Source organism: Rhynchophorus ferrugineus, unplaced genomic scaffold (genome assembly GCF_030347505.1).
Source record: "Rhynchophorus ferrugineus isolate W39M unplaced genomic scaffold, kcgeb_rfMv2 rfM7, whole genome shotgun sequence".
NCBI classification, from domain to species: Eukaryota; Metazoa; Arthropoda; class Insecta; order Coleoptera; family Curculionidae; genus Rhynchophorus; species Rhynchophorus ferrugineus.
The window spans coordinates 33,550,753-33,568,178 of NW_027472586.1; the positions used below are offsets into that span (position 1 = coordinate 33,550,753).

The following is a 17,426-nucleotide window of genomic DNA, read 5'->3' on the forward strand; positions in this document are numbered from 1 at the left end:
AAATATGTAATGTAATAAAAATTGTATGAATTTAGATATTCCAAAGATAGCAGGAAATCTGCATAGTAAGTATAGGGGAAGAGGAATTGTTTTACTCCAAATTTAATGCGTGCAGGCCAAGGGCAGTAATGAATGAACCAAAAATACTGGATCGATTTTAATCATGTTTTCATTGAGTGACATAGGCATATATATTTTATGCCCGTGCAAAGTCGGAGCGGGCCGCTATGTTTTTATATACAACGTTCATATTTTTTCTGTAGTGTATTTAATTTAGTATCAGCATTGCACCCATGCGAAGCCGGGGCGGGTCGCTAGTGTTCAATAAAAGGAAACTAATTTTGGCAAAAATTTTGTTTTACTATGGTAGGCCGGGGACTTTTCAATTGACCTGTTATATATTACACCATTCTTCTTAATAATTAAGAAATTATCAGAAAGCATGCAAGTACCTAATATATTTTTCGAATTGTTATTTCCACATTTGGAGTTACACTTCCTCTTAACATCTTAATAGATTTCTCGCTCGACAACAGGATTTATGTATTTTATATACTCTTCGTAATATTCTCAGTAAACCCTTTTCTTTTAATAAGGTAATACAAGAAGCAAACAGAAACGAGACAAAATTATTTTGTATAGTACTTTGTAGTCTTATGTTGCATATTCTGTTACTATGTTATTACAATCCTTACATTTCAAGAAGTATTTGTAAAAACTAATAGGAATTTTATATTTACATTTGGTATAATAACACTTCTTATATCTAATTTACCTACTAATATGAAGTCCGCCTTGATGTATAATATTATATAACGTTTATAGTTTTATTCAAATCAGTTGTCTGAAGATGATTGTTTGAACAGCTGAAGCCTCTAAAACCATATGATGATATCACCACGCAGTAAAATTTGTTAGACGAGGAATAACTCGACCCTGAGTTCGTTGAACTTTACCGAAGACCTTTAAATCTTCTTTAATTTGAAATTTTCTCCACTATACGTGCTTTAATGTATTTACAACAGATAACAAGGAACTAATGGAGTAAATAAATTAATATCGCTTGTTGATGATTTGATGTTTTATCTACAGAGAATTTAAAATGTATGTAGTACTATGATTGAATTGGAGTAATTTTAAAATATTCTTTAAATAAATAATATTAATATCAGGTATTATTAGTAATATTATAATTATTCTTTAGTATCAAAGTTCATCTAAAAGTTTAGGTTTAATTTGTTTCTTTGTGCAACTGGCAATCTGTGGAAGCCAATATTCCAATGTTCATCTCTAAAGAATTGGACCTTTACGTACAACTTAATTATACTTTAACTTGAACTATAAATACAAAAGTTAATAAATAACCGAAGCCGAAACCATAGGAACTGCTCAGTTGTTGATCAACGGAATTCAAGTCGAAACAATTGAGTTTAACTCACATTACGGTGAACCTCCGTCAATAAATGTATCCGAGTATCGCATTTTAGGAGTAGTAATTTGGATATCATTATCATTGTAATATTCTGGTCAATCTAAAGCATTTAAAGATGTAAAATATGTGAATAGTGACTGTCGCAAGATCCTTGAAAATATTCTCTTCTACTCTATTTACCAGATGTTGCTCCATGCAATTATTATATATTTCAATCAATACCAATCAAAACTTTCTGACCATCAGAAGACCTGAAATGAAGTTTTAATATAAATATTTTCTCTATTCATTTTTTTATCATGAAGTCAATGCTAACAGAGAACTAACATTAAGTTGTATTTTAAACGCACTGACATGCTTTATTTGAAGGAACAGGTTTATGGTAATACGTGTTTGTTACATAAGAAGAATACCCCAATGGTAAACGCGTTTTAATGATGGCCATGAAGATGTAACTGGGCGACAAACTTTAATAACTTCAAAAATAACGTTAAACATCAACTAGCAACTTTACAAAAATAAATAAAAATAGAACTGAATATATCCCAATATGAAACAATCTTAATTTGATTAAATATTTAGGCCCTATGCACATATGGTTAGATTTTCCCATAATGTCATGCCCCATAAATTGAAAGACTATAAGAAAATAATGCAGAAATTAACTTCAATAAACACATTTTAATTATCAACAACTAGAGGAATTGGCTTGATATATTTTCTAACTATTTTTTGTTTAATTACGAGGAAATAATAAATTTATATTAAGTTATTTAAGAAGGCTTTTAAAGATGTGCTAACAAATGGTGAACATGATTCTTGCTTATCAAAATAATTACTTATAATGACCAAAGGTAATTTTCATTAAATAGGTTGATTTATGCTTTCTCAGTAGGACCAGCAAGATTGTTAGCAAACTGCCATCTATTGCATATGAAAAAATCTGCAGTATCAGGTCTGATTATATATTAAGTAGATAATAAAAATATTTTGAAAAACAGCTTCTACTAAGAATAAAAAATATGAAGATAATGTAGAATATAACGTTGCAGAATAAGTATTTTTATATAGGTTTATCATAATCGATGGCCTCAACTTCACGCTTTAGTAATACTTATTCGATGAAGCCAATTTATATTTTACTTTGAAAATAGAGATAATATAGGGCAGTTTTTGTCATATTTTGCTTATTTGCTTCTAAAAAGGGAATTATAGAAAATTGTGTTGCATATATGGTGATTGGTTTTCGCTTTTTGGCCAAACTCTTGGTCCTACTCATTCATATAAGGCTTATGATCTAATGATCACGCTGTGTTGGTCACAATTTATTACAATTAAGCCGATTAATATATAGAAGATTACTAGTAAAAAATATAATGCAACTACTTTTATACATTGCTACCGAAACAAAATAAAATTGAGTAATTTTGCAAAACTGGCGATTCCTGGCGACAAAATATGAATCGTATTATAATAATTTGTGAAAAGATTGTTATTGTATTTTATAGAAGCTCCACAAAAGCACGTGTATAGCTCGGATTGGCGCCAAGAAAGTATTTAGTAGAACAAGGAATAAATCGTTTCTCATAAGCAGCTCAAAATTAGCAAAACTATTAGTTTAACAGTACACTGTCAGAGGCTAAAGCAATTGAAACACGTCACAAAGAACACTGAGACACAGATTGAAACACAAGGATTGATCAAGGTTGGTATTGGTAGAGATATGCTAATGCATCCACCGTACATGTCCGACTTTGCTTCTTTAACCACCACTTGTCTTCTTTCTTCGTAAAATTATCTTAATGGTAGAAGGCTTGCGTCAAAATAGGCTTATGAAAATTATATTCTTCAGTTATTCGTCCATAAATCTCAAGAACTGTAGTCAGCATAGAGTATTGACCGAATTATTTACTAGAAAGTGCCAAAAGGTCTTCGATCAAAACGACTGACATATATAAATGGTTTGCAGAATTTGATATATATATATATATATATATATATATATATATATATATATATATATATATATATATATTTCAACAACAAAATATAAAAACAAGTTTGAGTTTGAATAAATTATAAAATTATTAAGAAAAAATAGCCAGATATCATCACGAGGATGTAATTTTTAACCTAATTTCACAGCAAGTGATGAATTATTGTGATTCTACTTATGGTTTATTACTGAAACCAAAGCTGGTGACCCTAACTGAAACATATTCAACAGTAACCATAATTAATAAGCATTTTGCCTTCTAGGTATTTTCCATCTACCTATGAGAAGTGTAACAATGCCATGAATCTTGAAATAATACTGTAAAACTGGTAACTTGAAAAATAAAGATATCTATCTAGAGTGAGAACTCTATACCAAGTATATTTCACTCTATCTAACTATGCATAAAAACGTATATGGTTAAAAAGACATAAAGCACACCTAAAGCAGTAATAGTTTACACTTTAGCCAAGACAGTTGTTAACAAAGTAAAATGCGTTAAAAACTTTCTCAGAATGATATAGACAATAATAATAGGAGTACATAAAACAGACTCTAAAACATGAATTAGTATATACAAGGCGCCCAACTGCCGAGATTGTAAAATAAATGAGCACATAAAAGACCAATAATATTTATTATCAACTACCTATACAAACAACATTGTTGGAACAGTGTTAAAACCTTGGAACGTTACAAGTAGTGACACATTAAATGGCTAAAAATACATCTAATTATAGAGAACATAAAAACTAAACTAGAAAACACAATAAAGGTTGAAACGAGCATTATAAAATAATTAAAACATTGCAACTATTTATAATATGAAAACATTGTCAAAGTATTTTTATCAGATATAGATTATGAATGTATTATAGATGTTTAATATAAATGGGTGTGTGAATATTGATGAATATTGATCAAGGTTCAAGCCAAAAAGAATGGATTCTGATCTATTTGTGTTATCTATGTATTATTCATTATTGATAATTATTAATAAATATATGTTTAGCTAGGACAAGGAGTCATACATTTTTGTATTTCCAACGTTTAAAATATTTGTAATAATATTTAAAAGAGCATTAGTCAGTTTTTGCTTAATTGTTTAAAAAGACAATTTAAGAGTCTCTGAAAATATTATTCGATTTTTAAAGATTTTAAGTTTAGTTTTCAATTTAAAAAGAAAAGGTAACTTACGTTATTTAATGTTTTATTACTATAGTAACAAAATGATTTTAATTTGTAGTTTACGTCTTTCAGTTCGTTCAGTTGACGTCGGTAGACATCTGCAGTAACCGTTTCTTTCGGTTTTAACAGCCAGCAATACACTACACCTTGCTGATCCCACCATTTGCATAAAAATACTTTAATATCATGAATATTCCGCTACGATATCGGTCGGGGTTGATCCTCCTAGACTAACCTGTGACTTTACACTTGAGATGTTGCAGTAAATCCACTTTTCATCGCCATTCAGTGCATGTAATAGAAAATCCTTCTTTTTACCTGACAAATAATGAAACATTTTTTGAGAAATTAAAAGAAACTGATTTTTGATCAATTTGTGTAGTAACTAAATGACTTGTTGTTGTTTATCAATTAATTACACAGATATTTATACGTTACAGTTTCATCACCATCTGACTTTATATACAGATAGGAATATATAGGAATATTTAATCTTCCAGAATTTGTCAGATTATTTCCATTTACAGAACTGATTATTCAACGCAAATCTTGTTTTGAATAAATGCATATCAAATATAGCACATATTACTCCTTTCTATTATCACTTCTTATTCGAATCGATGAAAAAACTAATGTATTAACATTCTCTTTTATTATACATAATAATTTAATTAAAAGAGAGTCATCATATTTTAAATAATTTTAGATATTTTACTTAACATATAACATTATTACAGAAAGGCGTTTAACTACTCTCTTAACTATTCGTAGATATAAAAAAGACTCAATCATCATCCAATGAAAAGTTTTAATTAGACCGATAAAATTATTTCAGATTCGATATCTTGTTTTAATTATATCATTATCTGATATCTCATACGGCTTTTAAATTAAATCGTATTAGCATCAGTGAAAGCGGCAATTTTGTATCAAAGAACTAACTAATTATATAACTAATTTTATAATTTAAATATCACATTTTCTATATATTGCTACTAACTTGATGTTAAGCAATTTTATTACTGCTTGTATAACTCTTCTTCGACTAGAAGAATCAATAAAATGATATTCAGTGATTTTTTTTAAATCAAATAGACAACGCATTCCTTCTTATACCATTTTGTGACCATTTACATAGTTACATACTGTATCTGTTAAAACCCCCTTAAATAAAAAATAAGGGTTAAGAAAATCTTCTTCTAATTAGCTAATTCTTTATGTATGGAAAAAAATATTCGAAACTTTGTTTATCGCTAAGTATTATTTTTTAGATACTCGACAAAGTGACCCAATAATGGGTACCTTCATATAGTGTGTACTAGTTCTGCTATGTGTGTGATTAAAAAATAACAAGACTTGGAATACATGATACTTTCGAAGATTTGGAAAACGTTGAGGTTATGACAGTTTATTTGAATTAAATAAGTAATCAATGTGAAAGGCTCGAAATAATGTTCGAAAAATAATTTTTATTACCCGCTTGAGCACACAACAACTCAGCTCAAGTTCTTCCGAAAACGCGCTTGTTCGCGAGCTGGTCGACATGCTGGGAGCTTAGCACCGCATCACCGCCAAACTCCCCCCCTTTTCCAGGCTGAAACGACCTCATCCGTCGCTACAGTCATAACTTTTGCCCCCATACAACAGTACCCAGTTGTATGTTAACTCAGGTTCGCGAATTAATAGAATCGCCGGGCCCTCGTGCCCAATAACGGCTGACCGATCAGCGGGTGCCATATCTCCAAATTTAATGCAGTAGCAGTAGTGATCCACAGGGGTCAACTGTGGGGCGGTTTCATTTTAGTGTATTAGTAAGCCCAGAGGCAGTCCCACATAACCCGGTCCAACTTGTCACTCCAGGGCAAGTCTCCGCGACCAGGTATGCGTCATGCATTCCACCGCCTGGTTTTTAGGCCAGAACAAAAACTCTTCTCACTATCCGTAACTCCACAAAGCTTTATCCATAATACCATAGTAAAACACATTTTTTTGGCAAAATTAGTGGGGCATCTTTGGCGCGAAATTCCTTTTTATCCATTTTTTTCACAATAACAAAAATTGCTTCACTCAAAATGCCATAATGCACAAACTAATGATCCGACAGCTGTCAAATTTATACGCACAGGTTTTGACGGCTAGAGTTAACTAAAAAACATATGGATTTAATTCTAGTAACGCCATCTATGTGTCAGGCTGAAAACATTTCAACTGGCCTGTTACAAATGCTAAAATTTTCAATAAACAGATCTTGTAAGAATACATAATTATTAATTAAAATTTAGGACCTTGATTATTTTTATATAAATAATAAATAATTTACTCTGTTGCAACTATGCTTTTTCCCTTTATAATAAGAGATATCCTGTCTAAGTTATCTAACATATATATATTTTTTTGCAGAAAACTCAGGAGAAATCCGTACCCATTGCAATAAGAATACACAAAACCCTCGAACTAGCCGACGATAAGTTTTACGTAATAACGTGCGGCAAAACTGGCTTCAAGAATCAATCCTCGCCTGTATCTCTGCATATTCTCGACGGTACCAGATCCGTTAACAAAGCAGTAATCACCAATCCATATACTTTAAGGTACTCATAATCCCACACTATTTGAACTAGAAACAATATTTTCGTTCATCGTCTAGGATCCAGGTGTCCAAGCCAGACAACACTTACGGCTTCCGGGTGAAAAACTGCTTCGCCTTTAGCAGAATTAACACCAGCGCCCCATTAATCGATGATCGAGGCTGTCCTGGCAAAGGAGGCTTCATCGGGACGTTTACCTACGACGAAGCTAGAGGAATTGCTGATGCTCCCATCCGGTCCATGTTCAAGTTCCCCGAAGGTTCTGAGGTTAATTTCCAGGTAATTTTCCAATTATTTTATTACTAACTTGTTCATTAAATTGGCCGCTCAATAATAATGAAGAGGGTTTAAATTTCTTTCCACATCTTAATATTTCAACCCACTTTTTTTAATTTTCGTATCCCAAAGATTCACCCGATTCATGGATCCCGACGTTTTATGAATCTCATTATTGCAATGGCTTTTGGAAGATATTTTTGATAAGATTTTGCGGGTTTAAAGAACGATGGTTACCGCACAATATTGATTCGCAGTATGCCGTGGCGCAGTTTTGTCTAACGCGTCGCAGTTTTTCACCTGAAGTCACGGAGTGTTTAAAAATGGAAGAAGAATTAATCGAAAATGTGTGGATTCGACTAGTTTTCCACGATACAAGTCATGTAGACTACATGAGGATTACATTTTTTAAATAAAATTCTTCAGTAAATTATTTAATTAAAGTAAATTATCCGTGAGTCTTTTTTCTTGTTAGATACCACCTCTCAATTGCCTTTTACTGGATATCTGGGAGATAAACATTATCATTTCAGATTCAAATTCGTCTTCCGAATCAGAATCAGAACTAGAATCCAGTTTAGTAGTTATTGAAAAGTATCAATTATCATTGTACCAAGCCTACTATTGTGTACGATTTTACTGCGAACTGAAAACTGCAATCGTATTTGCATGGTTGCGTCGTCTGGCAGTTTTTTCCTGCGTACGCTTGCCGTGACTTGCGTCTGACGACTGCGTAATCGAACAGTGTCTCGGAGTCATACAAAATAACTGACGAGATTAGCATTTCGAGTTAAAATGTTAAGATCAACGATGCGGATCTTAGTCTTCATTACAACAATTCCACTTACGCGGTACAAAACAGTAATTAGAGAAGCAAAAGCCCCTACAGCTTGACCGATTCGGCTTATTACTTTAGTACTTGAGTTCTTTAGTACTTCATTTACTCAAACTGAATCATAATTTGAACTTTTCTCCATTAATTTTCAAGTCATATGCTATGTCATCAAGAATACTAGAAGTTTGAACATCGGTATCAAAGAATATAGCTCTGTTATCAGTGAATATCAGGTCGACCAAGTAGTTTGTAACATCATATTAAACTCTGTCTATATTTTTATTATCCCATAATTGCATTCACTACCACATTGATAAACAGTACAGTGGAGGTAATATGACTAAAGAATATTAATAACATGTTCAGCTTCATGTTTAGGTTTCTCAATAAACTGGCATCTTATCTGCGCAGATGTTATTTGGTCTAAATCCCGCCTGTTCTTCTCGGCTTCGTTCTTTATTTATTTTGCCCATTTTGAGGTTTCCTACGAATAAAATTTATCTTGTGTCTCAAGTAACTGACGCCAATCATTTCATGTACCCTTTTATAATACGAACTAAGTTAGAAGATAAAGAATTGGGTTGACTGTAGGGGTGTTGTCCACCGCAAAAAAATATCGATATTTCAATATATCGATAAATAAATAAATATATATATATATATATATATATATATATATATATATATATATATATATATATATATATATATATATCGGAGAAAAAAACATACCGATATATTTTTTGCAACAAATATAAAAAATATCGATATTATTCAAAAAACATATCGTGATTTTTAAGAAAAAATAAAAATAGTGAAATATTAGCCTAAAAATACATATATTTTATCTAAATATTTGAAAGAAAAATAATTTTTTTGATAAACCTTTAAAATAAGTACCAATTTTAAAGGTTCATTAATGATAATTATATTTATATCGGCTAAAAAAAATTGCGATATATCGATATATCGGCCAAAAATAACGATATTTTTTTCAGAAAATATCGCTATATCGATATTTTTTCCGCATCCCTAGTTCACTGCACTCCTTAGCCTCCCAATTTGATACAGAGTTGCGATGGTAAATATAAAACCTGTTGACAGTGATGAAACGAGTAAAACAAATGTTACGAAACAGTTGAATTCGAATATTTTGTAGCATTTTTTTTATTTAAGCGCACATGTACACAATATTTCTATAAATGTTCACTATATGATAATCTTTTCTTAACTACATTAATCAGGGCCAGATATAAGACCTCGAGCTAATACTGAAACAACTTTTAATGGATATAGTTCCTCTAGTGCGCTTCACATATGTTTAAAACTCATCAACTTTTGGCTTTTTATATTTCCGACCAAATAAAAAAGAGTGTTCTTCAAAATGTTCTCTGGAAAATACACTTTTCCACGCGTTAAAACCAATTTTCCCCAAACCGTGATTCTCAACTCGTTTTTAATGGCCCATGGACTCGTTGTCCATTTTGTTTCAGGCTTCTCAGCTATCTAAGATTATTTTTCAATCTACTGTAAACAATCATGGGGCGTTCACAATACCCCGTAAGAACTTTTCCTGATGTGTTTCTGAATCAATTATGTTGAAGGAATTTGAACGTGTTTATTGAATTTCTTTGTGCATTGGAAATCCACAATAGTTTTAAAATGTATTTAACATGTAATTTTTAGATTTTGTTCCATGAAAACTGCTAGTCAAATAATTTTCTTTGTCTTTGTCGCCTGTAGCGAAGAAGTCTCTACAATCAACGATTGTATAATATAACAGCTGTTGTTAGTTTATATTCATTACTCGTATAAGGCAAGTACAAACACTTCTAAAATTCGAAGTCCGATGACTTGTGGCATGTCCTAAAGATGTATTTCAAATACAGTGCCAGATCTTACTCTCCAGTGACAATCTGACATATAAGATTTGAAGAACATGTTGATTTTTTCGCTTACTTTCTTATTTGCTAACTTATATTAAACACTCATGTGCTAAATTTTATCGTAAACTTAGTCAATAGACTGAGAGAGTAACCTTCCGTCTATTACAAAACATTTTTTGAATATAAAAATTTGGATAGCAGAGTTACAGATCAGTGTTTTCCATTGTGTCTCTATATTTCCGTTGATAAACTGAATGTATACTTCTATATTCCTATATGAAGGAATACTAAAAGTTTCATAACAATCAACAGGTTGTGGATGCTACTGTTGGGGAATACATATTATGATCTACGAAATTTTGAAAATATTTTTAATTGATTTTTTCAGTGTGATGTAGCGCTCTGTAAAGGAGCGTGTCTCCAGCCATCATGCTCTGGTGATGTATCCAACTCATTATCGCTTAATACGGATGAAGGAATTGTGCCAGCTGCCAATACTATATTCGTACTTGATCCCAGTAAGTTTTATAGACGACTTGTTAAATAAACAATAACAAAACATTATTTTCTGATAGGTGAAGCACCCTTGGTCCAAGAACTCTGCGAAGATGGCAACGGTATCCATCCAGGGTGGTTGTTGTGGTTGTGCGTGGCATTCGGTATCCTGTTCCTAATCATGCTCATCATCAACATCTTCCTGTGCTCGGCAATGACTTGTGCCTGCGCCAGAACCGAGATCATCGAAAAAGAACCCAGCATTATCGAAGATTATGACCCATACAGAAGTTGGCACGGTAGTCAGTACGGATCCAGGTATTATATCACATCGTAATGTTCCCAGTCCGAGAAAATCTCATTTTCCTTTTACAGGTACTCTTTAAATGGCGCTCCCCAGAATCCCAAGGGTTATACATCAGGAGGATCAACATTAAACTCTGCCAGGTCGATTTCATCGCACAGCGATCACTACGCCATCGTCCACTCGAGACCAGGTAGTCGAGGATATAAGAGCCGAGGTCCACCATCGCACATCGGAAGTCACTACAGCGGGAAATAAGCTAGGAACATAAGCCGAGATGAAAAACGAAGATACAACGCCTCGAAAGAAACAAGCAAACACGACGCGTCCGTTCGACAGTCCATCGTGATGTATAAAATGTAAATTAGAACTAATTCGTAAGGTTTTATCAGTCGTTTTTACCTATTATAACACGTCGACGTGATGGCTACCTTCTCGCCGAATGGAGAGGACCCAGTAACCGTTGCAATATCAACAGTAATATGATTGCTATCGCTAATTTTACACGTATCTTTTAAGCTTACCGTTTGTAGCATTAAGTTTGTGTAAATTAAATTTCAATAATGTAAAAAGTCTGAACCTATATATACATGTATACATATAAATTAATGTAAATAAAAAAATTCTATTAAATTTAAAAATACTTTCTTTATTTATTCTCTTTCTCTTTCAATTTCTTTACATTGTCTTGAAAAAAAAGTCTAATTCACGAAGATCCTGGCATGCACATAGTTATATTAGAACTAACATATGAGTTAAAAATTCCCTGGCATAACGAGGAAACGCGCTTTTTTGGTTCAAAATTGGTTTTATTCATTAATGTGATCTCCATCAAGAGCCACACAATCATTCCAGTGCCGCTCTAACATTTCAACACCATTTTTATAGAGCGATTTATCTTTTTCCTCAAAATAGGCCTATTACCAGTAGTTGTCCACTCAGGAGGCGATCGTCTTGATTCCGGAGTGAAATGATGGATCCATGGGCCATCCATTGGCACATATCGACGCAAAAACGTTTGTTACGTTTAAACATGGCCAAACACTGAACAAATTATTAACATGTTCTTGCTTCGATTTTGTGGATTTTTTGATGTTTTCTAGTATTACCACCTAATTTGGACGTCCACTGCATTCTGCATCATCGCTGTCTCTACGACCAAGTTTGAAATCAGCAAACCAACGTTTTATTGTTGTTTCTGATGGAGTCGAAACCTTATAAAACTTTTCAAATCATTGCTTCGCTTGCACGTTGTTTTTTTTTCCATCAAGAAGTAATGCAAAATTAAAACACGAAATTATTTCTGATCTATAGTTTTGAAAATAACAGAAGTAGTGTCACTCTGATAGTACTCTCTGTCACTGACACAGTACTGTCACTGTAGCTCACAAACTTATAAGTAGAATGTCATGAAATTTTAACAGCTTTCCTGTGAAGTTTAGTACTAGCCGGAAAAAGCAGTGAATATGCGGGAATGTTCGTCTTGTCGATCGGAATGTGTGTCTGTCGACGCGGTCCTTTATCGAACACTTACTACTATTTTTGTGGATGTAATTCGCACGGAAACAGAAAACACTGGATGAATAAAAACTGGTTTATATCATGTGTTAAATACAACATGTGTTCGACAGGAGGACAGAGAGGATATTAGGTTAGGCTAAGGAAGTACGGAAGCGCTCTGGAAGTGGTACGGTTACAAGGGTTAGAGAAAAGAGGCAGAGAGCAAGTTACCAATAAACTAGTGTTGCCATCCTTTAAACTTAGAGCATATGTAATAGTGGTGGCCTAAAGGGTTGTAGCGCTCGCTACAAATGAAATATAACTAGCGCCATCTATGAGTCAGACCCGGAAATTTTCAGCCCATGTGTTACATAAACGAAAAATGTCAATTGTGTCATTCGCATCATTCATGAGTTTAAACTTTAACTTATTTGATCTGATTGTGACTTTTTGTACCCTATGATAATTAAACTAAATTGTTGAAAACTAGCAGTAATTTTTTTTATATAGATATCACAAAAGTAGTGTAAATGAATAGAATCTGAGTGTAAAATAATTAATTTGTTAAATGAAAAGAAAAATATTAATATGGTATTTGTTTAATTTGATTAAACATTAAACAATTATATTCCTGTTGCGTCTTTCGATGAGGTTTGGTATGCGGAATTCTTCCTCCAACTTCAGAAAATATCACAAGATTAACACACTGACTGACCTCTTAAGTTAAACATCTCAGCCAGCCCTGTTTATAGTGAATAAAAAGAAGCCTATCTTCCAATAAAAGATACTAAAACAAGTGTACTACAACGAAAGGTATTTACTTATTTCAATTTAAAATGGAAAATATCATCGAATCTGCGTTTGCGGATACTTTTAACTGACCTTTTACTTACTTTTACGTCCGATGGTTCTCCTTCCTTCCTACGGTTCTGGCAATTAAGCCTACATACTGAGGAGTGACAAACTTAGAAAATCGTTCCAGAAGATACGGTCTTACCCAGACTAGTTACTGCCGTGACTAGGATCATTTTCCTTGTTGTATTTTGCCGATAAATATATTTACAATTGCAATCACAATCATAAATTGTACCCATGCCTCAGCAGGATTCAAACCTCTTACTACGGCAACAGTAGGAGGACCGTCCTGTCGCCTTAACAATTTTTAAGTTAATATAAGTCAATGCTTTAAGTTCTCATCTTTTCTTGTATTACCTCATTCGTCGTCTAATTTAGGACATTCCATAGCCCTTTCTTGGTTTGGGATACCGAAGAAGCCCAAAACTACGTCACGCCCTGTAACAAAACCTCAGGAAACGTCCCACTGGTTCAACCTATGATCTGTTGATTGTTTCGCCGAAGAACGTCCTCCGCGTAGCCTGAAGACCATCCGAATAAAAACAAATTACAAAAGAGTAATATTAATATATGAGCATCAATACTCTAGATCTCAAATAAGTGACGATGGATTCTAGTAGATATATAACTAGTTTTTAAGAAATTGTTAAAACAGCTTATATTATAGGTTAATGATATATTAATAAATAAACACACAAAAATTAATTTTAAAACAACAAAGCGATAACTTATGCAGGATATCTGAACAGCACTTGTGATATCTTTATCAATATCAAAATAAATTAATCAAAATTCAGTTCCTAAACTTAAAAGGTATATATCAATTCTAGGTAAGACTGGTTGCCTAATGTTAGAACATACTTTTTAATAGTGATTATTAAATATATATCGTAATTATTATATAAATTATAATAATCAAAATTTAAACAATAAACAATTTTAAAATTTTTATGTAATAAAGCTTACAAACGTCAATATCTTTAAAAAAATTAGCTGTAAAATCTGTAACTAATTCATTTAATTAATATTATAATGTCTCTTTGAAATCTTAATCACCAAACAGAAAAATTATATCTACGCTTTGTAATTTTGATATATTAATAGTTTAATATTTGAAATTTCGATGTAATATTTTTATATCGATAGTAGTTGTTTAATTTTGTCCTAGACAAAATTTTTATAACAATACCACTTAACAAAGTTTTAAAAATATTAAAAACAAATTGTACATTTTACATCATTCGAGTAATAATTACCTTATAAAGACACTTATTTTTATTTAAATTAAATATAATACAATCGTTATTACACGCATGTCTTGTGTTTTTTTTGCTTATTTCCAATTCATTGTAATTTAAGTATTAATTCATTAGAATATATCCAGCAATACGCTATTGTATAATCGGTTATCTAATTTCAAGCCCATTATTCTCAACTTAATATATATATATATATATATATATATATATATATATATATATATATATATATATATATATATATAAAACATATAATAACTTTAAAAGCTTTGTACCATGTAACATCCAAATCGTCAAGATTTCTTGTTCATCATTGAAACCATATTAAATAAGTGTGTATTCTTAAAATAACTTATTCCTTAAATTAAACTTTTATGTTAAAGATAAATTATAAAAATAATATCGTAGATCAAATAGATAAAGTATTTGTTGAAATTCAGTAATGTATTAATAACTTTAACGAAAAACCTCTACGTCCTAGACGTATTACTAGTTGCCTGACTATAAACCCAATTTCTTATTTGTTTGGTTTTGTTAAAGAACACTTTAGCTTTATTTTTTCTGAATGAAACTATGTGTATAATTTGGTGTAATATTGACTATTAGTAGGATTTAATTAATGAACCTGAATTAATTTGTATTATTTTATTTTTATACATATGAATATTGGAAAAATATGGGCATGTACAGTTCGGTGGGAACTATTCTTGATGCGATGCCTGTATCAGTAAAACAAGGCGAGGCATCAAAAAATGATGCTCTATATTTTTCCGACCTCCTAGTGGAGTCCAAATTTAAAAGTCAAACGTCTCCAGGGCACTCTCTTCACGACAGGAACATTCATTTCTTGGACATTTCGAGGCGGGGTACACCAAGCATTGATCCATACAGTATACATCAGCACCGCTTTGACCACGGAGCTCCCCAACAGCATCACAAGTCGTCCTGAAATATACCTGTCACTCACAAACTAGATTTAATTAAAAAAATTAAAATCATACGGGCATTCGCAAACTTCCTCAGGACAATTGGGCGGATATCTCAGACAGTTCTTCAAACACCATTCGTCCAGACCTGGTATCATTCGGTAGAGCTTCCTGGGGACGCAAATCTGTTCCCTAATAACCAACGGGAAGACGTTGTAAGGAGCAGCAAAGCGAAGGTCCTGGTAGTAGAGCAAGTACGGATTGTCTTGACCAATGAACAGTGGTGGAATGGCGCCTAATAATAAATATGAAAATTTTAGAACAAAATATGTTTATTGGTTTAAATATTTTTATTGGTTAAACATAATGAATTGTATCATTAACTATCGCGTGACATGTTTTAGACAATGGTATAGTTTGTTCAATAAGTTTTATGTCGGATGAGGCATGGGTTGATTTATTTCTGAATCGATTATCAGATCGTCGATTAGCTGGGAGATATTTTATGTAAATGTGGGTAGTGTAATCAATATCTCTGCTCTAAACCTTTGGATTTTAGAACACTATTCACATAATGGGTGTTAGTTTCTTATAGAACTAGAACTTTTAGAATATTAAAATGGTTGGTTTAGTCATTTTAACACTACAACTTCAAGTATTATAGTAAAATTAGTATTTCACACTGAATCAATTGTATATTTTGTATATTTTTCAACTACCATCGCAGACAGCTTTAAACACTATTGAGAAAATCCTTGAATTAAACTACGAATTGTTGCAAAATCAATTTTATGTAGCAGATTTTTCTTCCTATAACTATACTAGGTGCTTTCATGAATTTTGATCCAAGATTTGTATTGGATAAAATGCGTTGTATTAATGTAAATAACTTTTAAACCACCAAACATATCTTCGATGTTTTCAACAGTTATCTATACAAAAAGAAAGTTCTCCATTTGTTATTGAGTTATTCGGTGCATACCGATGCCAATCTTGGAACTCTCAAAATTGCCTTTTCATTCATTACCTTTATTCTTTAATTCTCAGAAATCTGTTGTCGATGTTCATCAAACTACTAAAAGCTGACGGTAATGTTGCTCCGTCATATGCCAATTGTAGGTTTTGGTTTCAACGACTTTAAAATAGTAGGCGCGATGTCAATGACAAATCTCGGCCTGAAGAACCAACAAAGGTCAAAGACAATGAATTTCAAAACTTGATACAGCTAAAAGATGTATAATTTTAATAGAACTACATATAGTGACGAGTCTCGTGAAATACTGTGCTTAGATTGATTCAATATATTCAAATTACGTAAAAAACATAGAGAATCCCGGATATATAAATAAATTAGAAAGCCTTCTGGTCAAAGATTGCTGTCAAACTCAGCAAGAACTCGCGTTTCTATTAAAGCTTACTCAATAATCATGTCCTCACCAATTAAAAGCATCAGGAATAGAAATTCAATAACTTAAAAAATGGACATTTGCTACTATGATAAATTAGAACGTACAGACCTTGAACACCTTTTCATTCACTTCAACTCTTTCGGTAAAAAAAGAGGTTTTAGTATCACATGGTTGCTGGAGACGATTTAGAGACGATAGACGAAAAATCGTGGGAATATCACTGTCATGTTTTCACATCGGTGATGAAGACATATATTCATGGTAACATGATATTACTGTCTTCTTGTGTATATGGTGAGATCAACTCGACATGGTCTACTATGAGTTGCTAAAACCGGGTGAAAACACGCTCTGGAACCTAACGTATGCGTTTAAGTTTTGTTACAGGACAATGCCAGTTCGCATTTTGACCCAAAGCTTCTGTTCATCATCTGCTCCCACCAGGAGAACACAGTCTAACCAAATAGCAGGTTTATT

The 17,426-nt window shown here is 32.3% G+C and overlaps 2 protein-coding genes across 2 annotated transcripts in view; one reads left to right on the forward strand and one right to left on the reverse strand.

The window, feature by feature from the left end:
- Positions 1-11,641, forward strand: part of LOC143199827 (uncharacterized) — a 74,626-nt gene extending 62,985 nt beyond the window's left edge. The window contains exons 3-7 of the mRNA XM_076409950.1: positions 7,017-7,207; positions 7,264-7,483; positions 10,590-10,719; positions 10,777-11,014; positions 11,072-11,641. Coding sequence (XP_076266065.1) covers positions 7,017-7,207; positions 7,264-7,483; positions 10,590-10,719; positions 10,777-11,014; positions 11,072-11,258 — 966 coding nt within the window. The 3' untranslated portion in view covers positions 11,259-11,641. The remainder of the gene's footprint in view (positions 1-7,016; positions 7,208-7,263; positions 7,484-10,589; positions 10,720-10,776; positions 11,015-11,071) is intronic.
- Positions 11,642-15,244: 3,603 nt separating this feature from the next.
- LOC143199828 (uncharacterized) overlaps positions 15,245-17,426 on the reverse strand; it is a 34,765-nt gene continuing 32,583 nt past the window's right edge. The window contains exons 6-7 of the mRNA XM_076409951.1: positions 15,616-15,835; positions 15,245-15,559 (exon numbers count right to left, since the gene is read on the reverse strand). Of these exons, the coding sequence (XP_076266066.1) occupies positions 15,409-15,559; positions 15,616-15,835 (371 nt within the window). The 3' untranslated portion in view covers positions 15,245-15,408. The remainder of the gene's footprint in view (positions 15,560-15,615; positions 15,836-17,426) is intronic.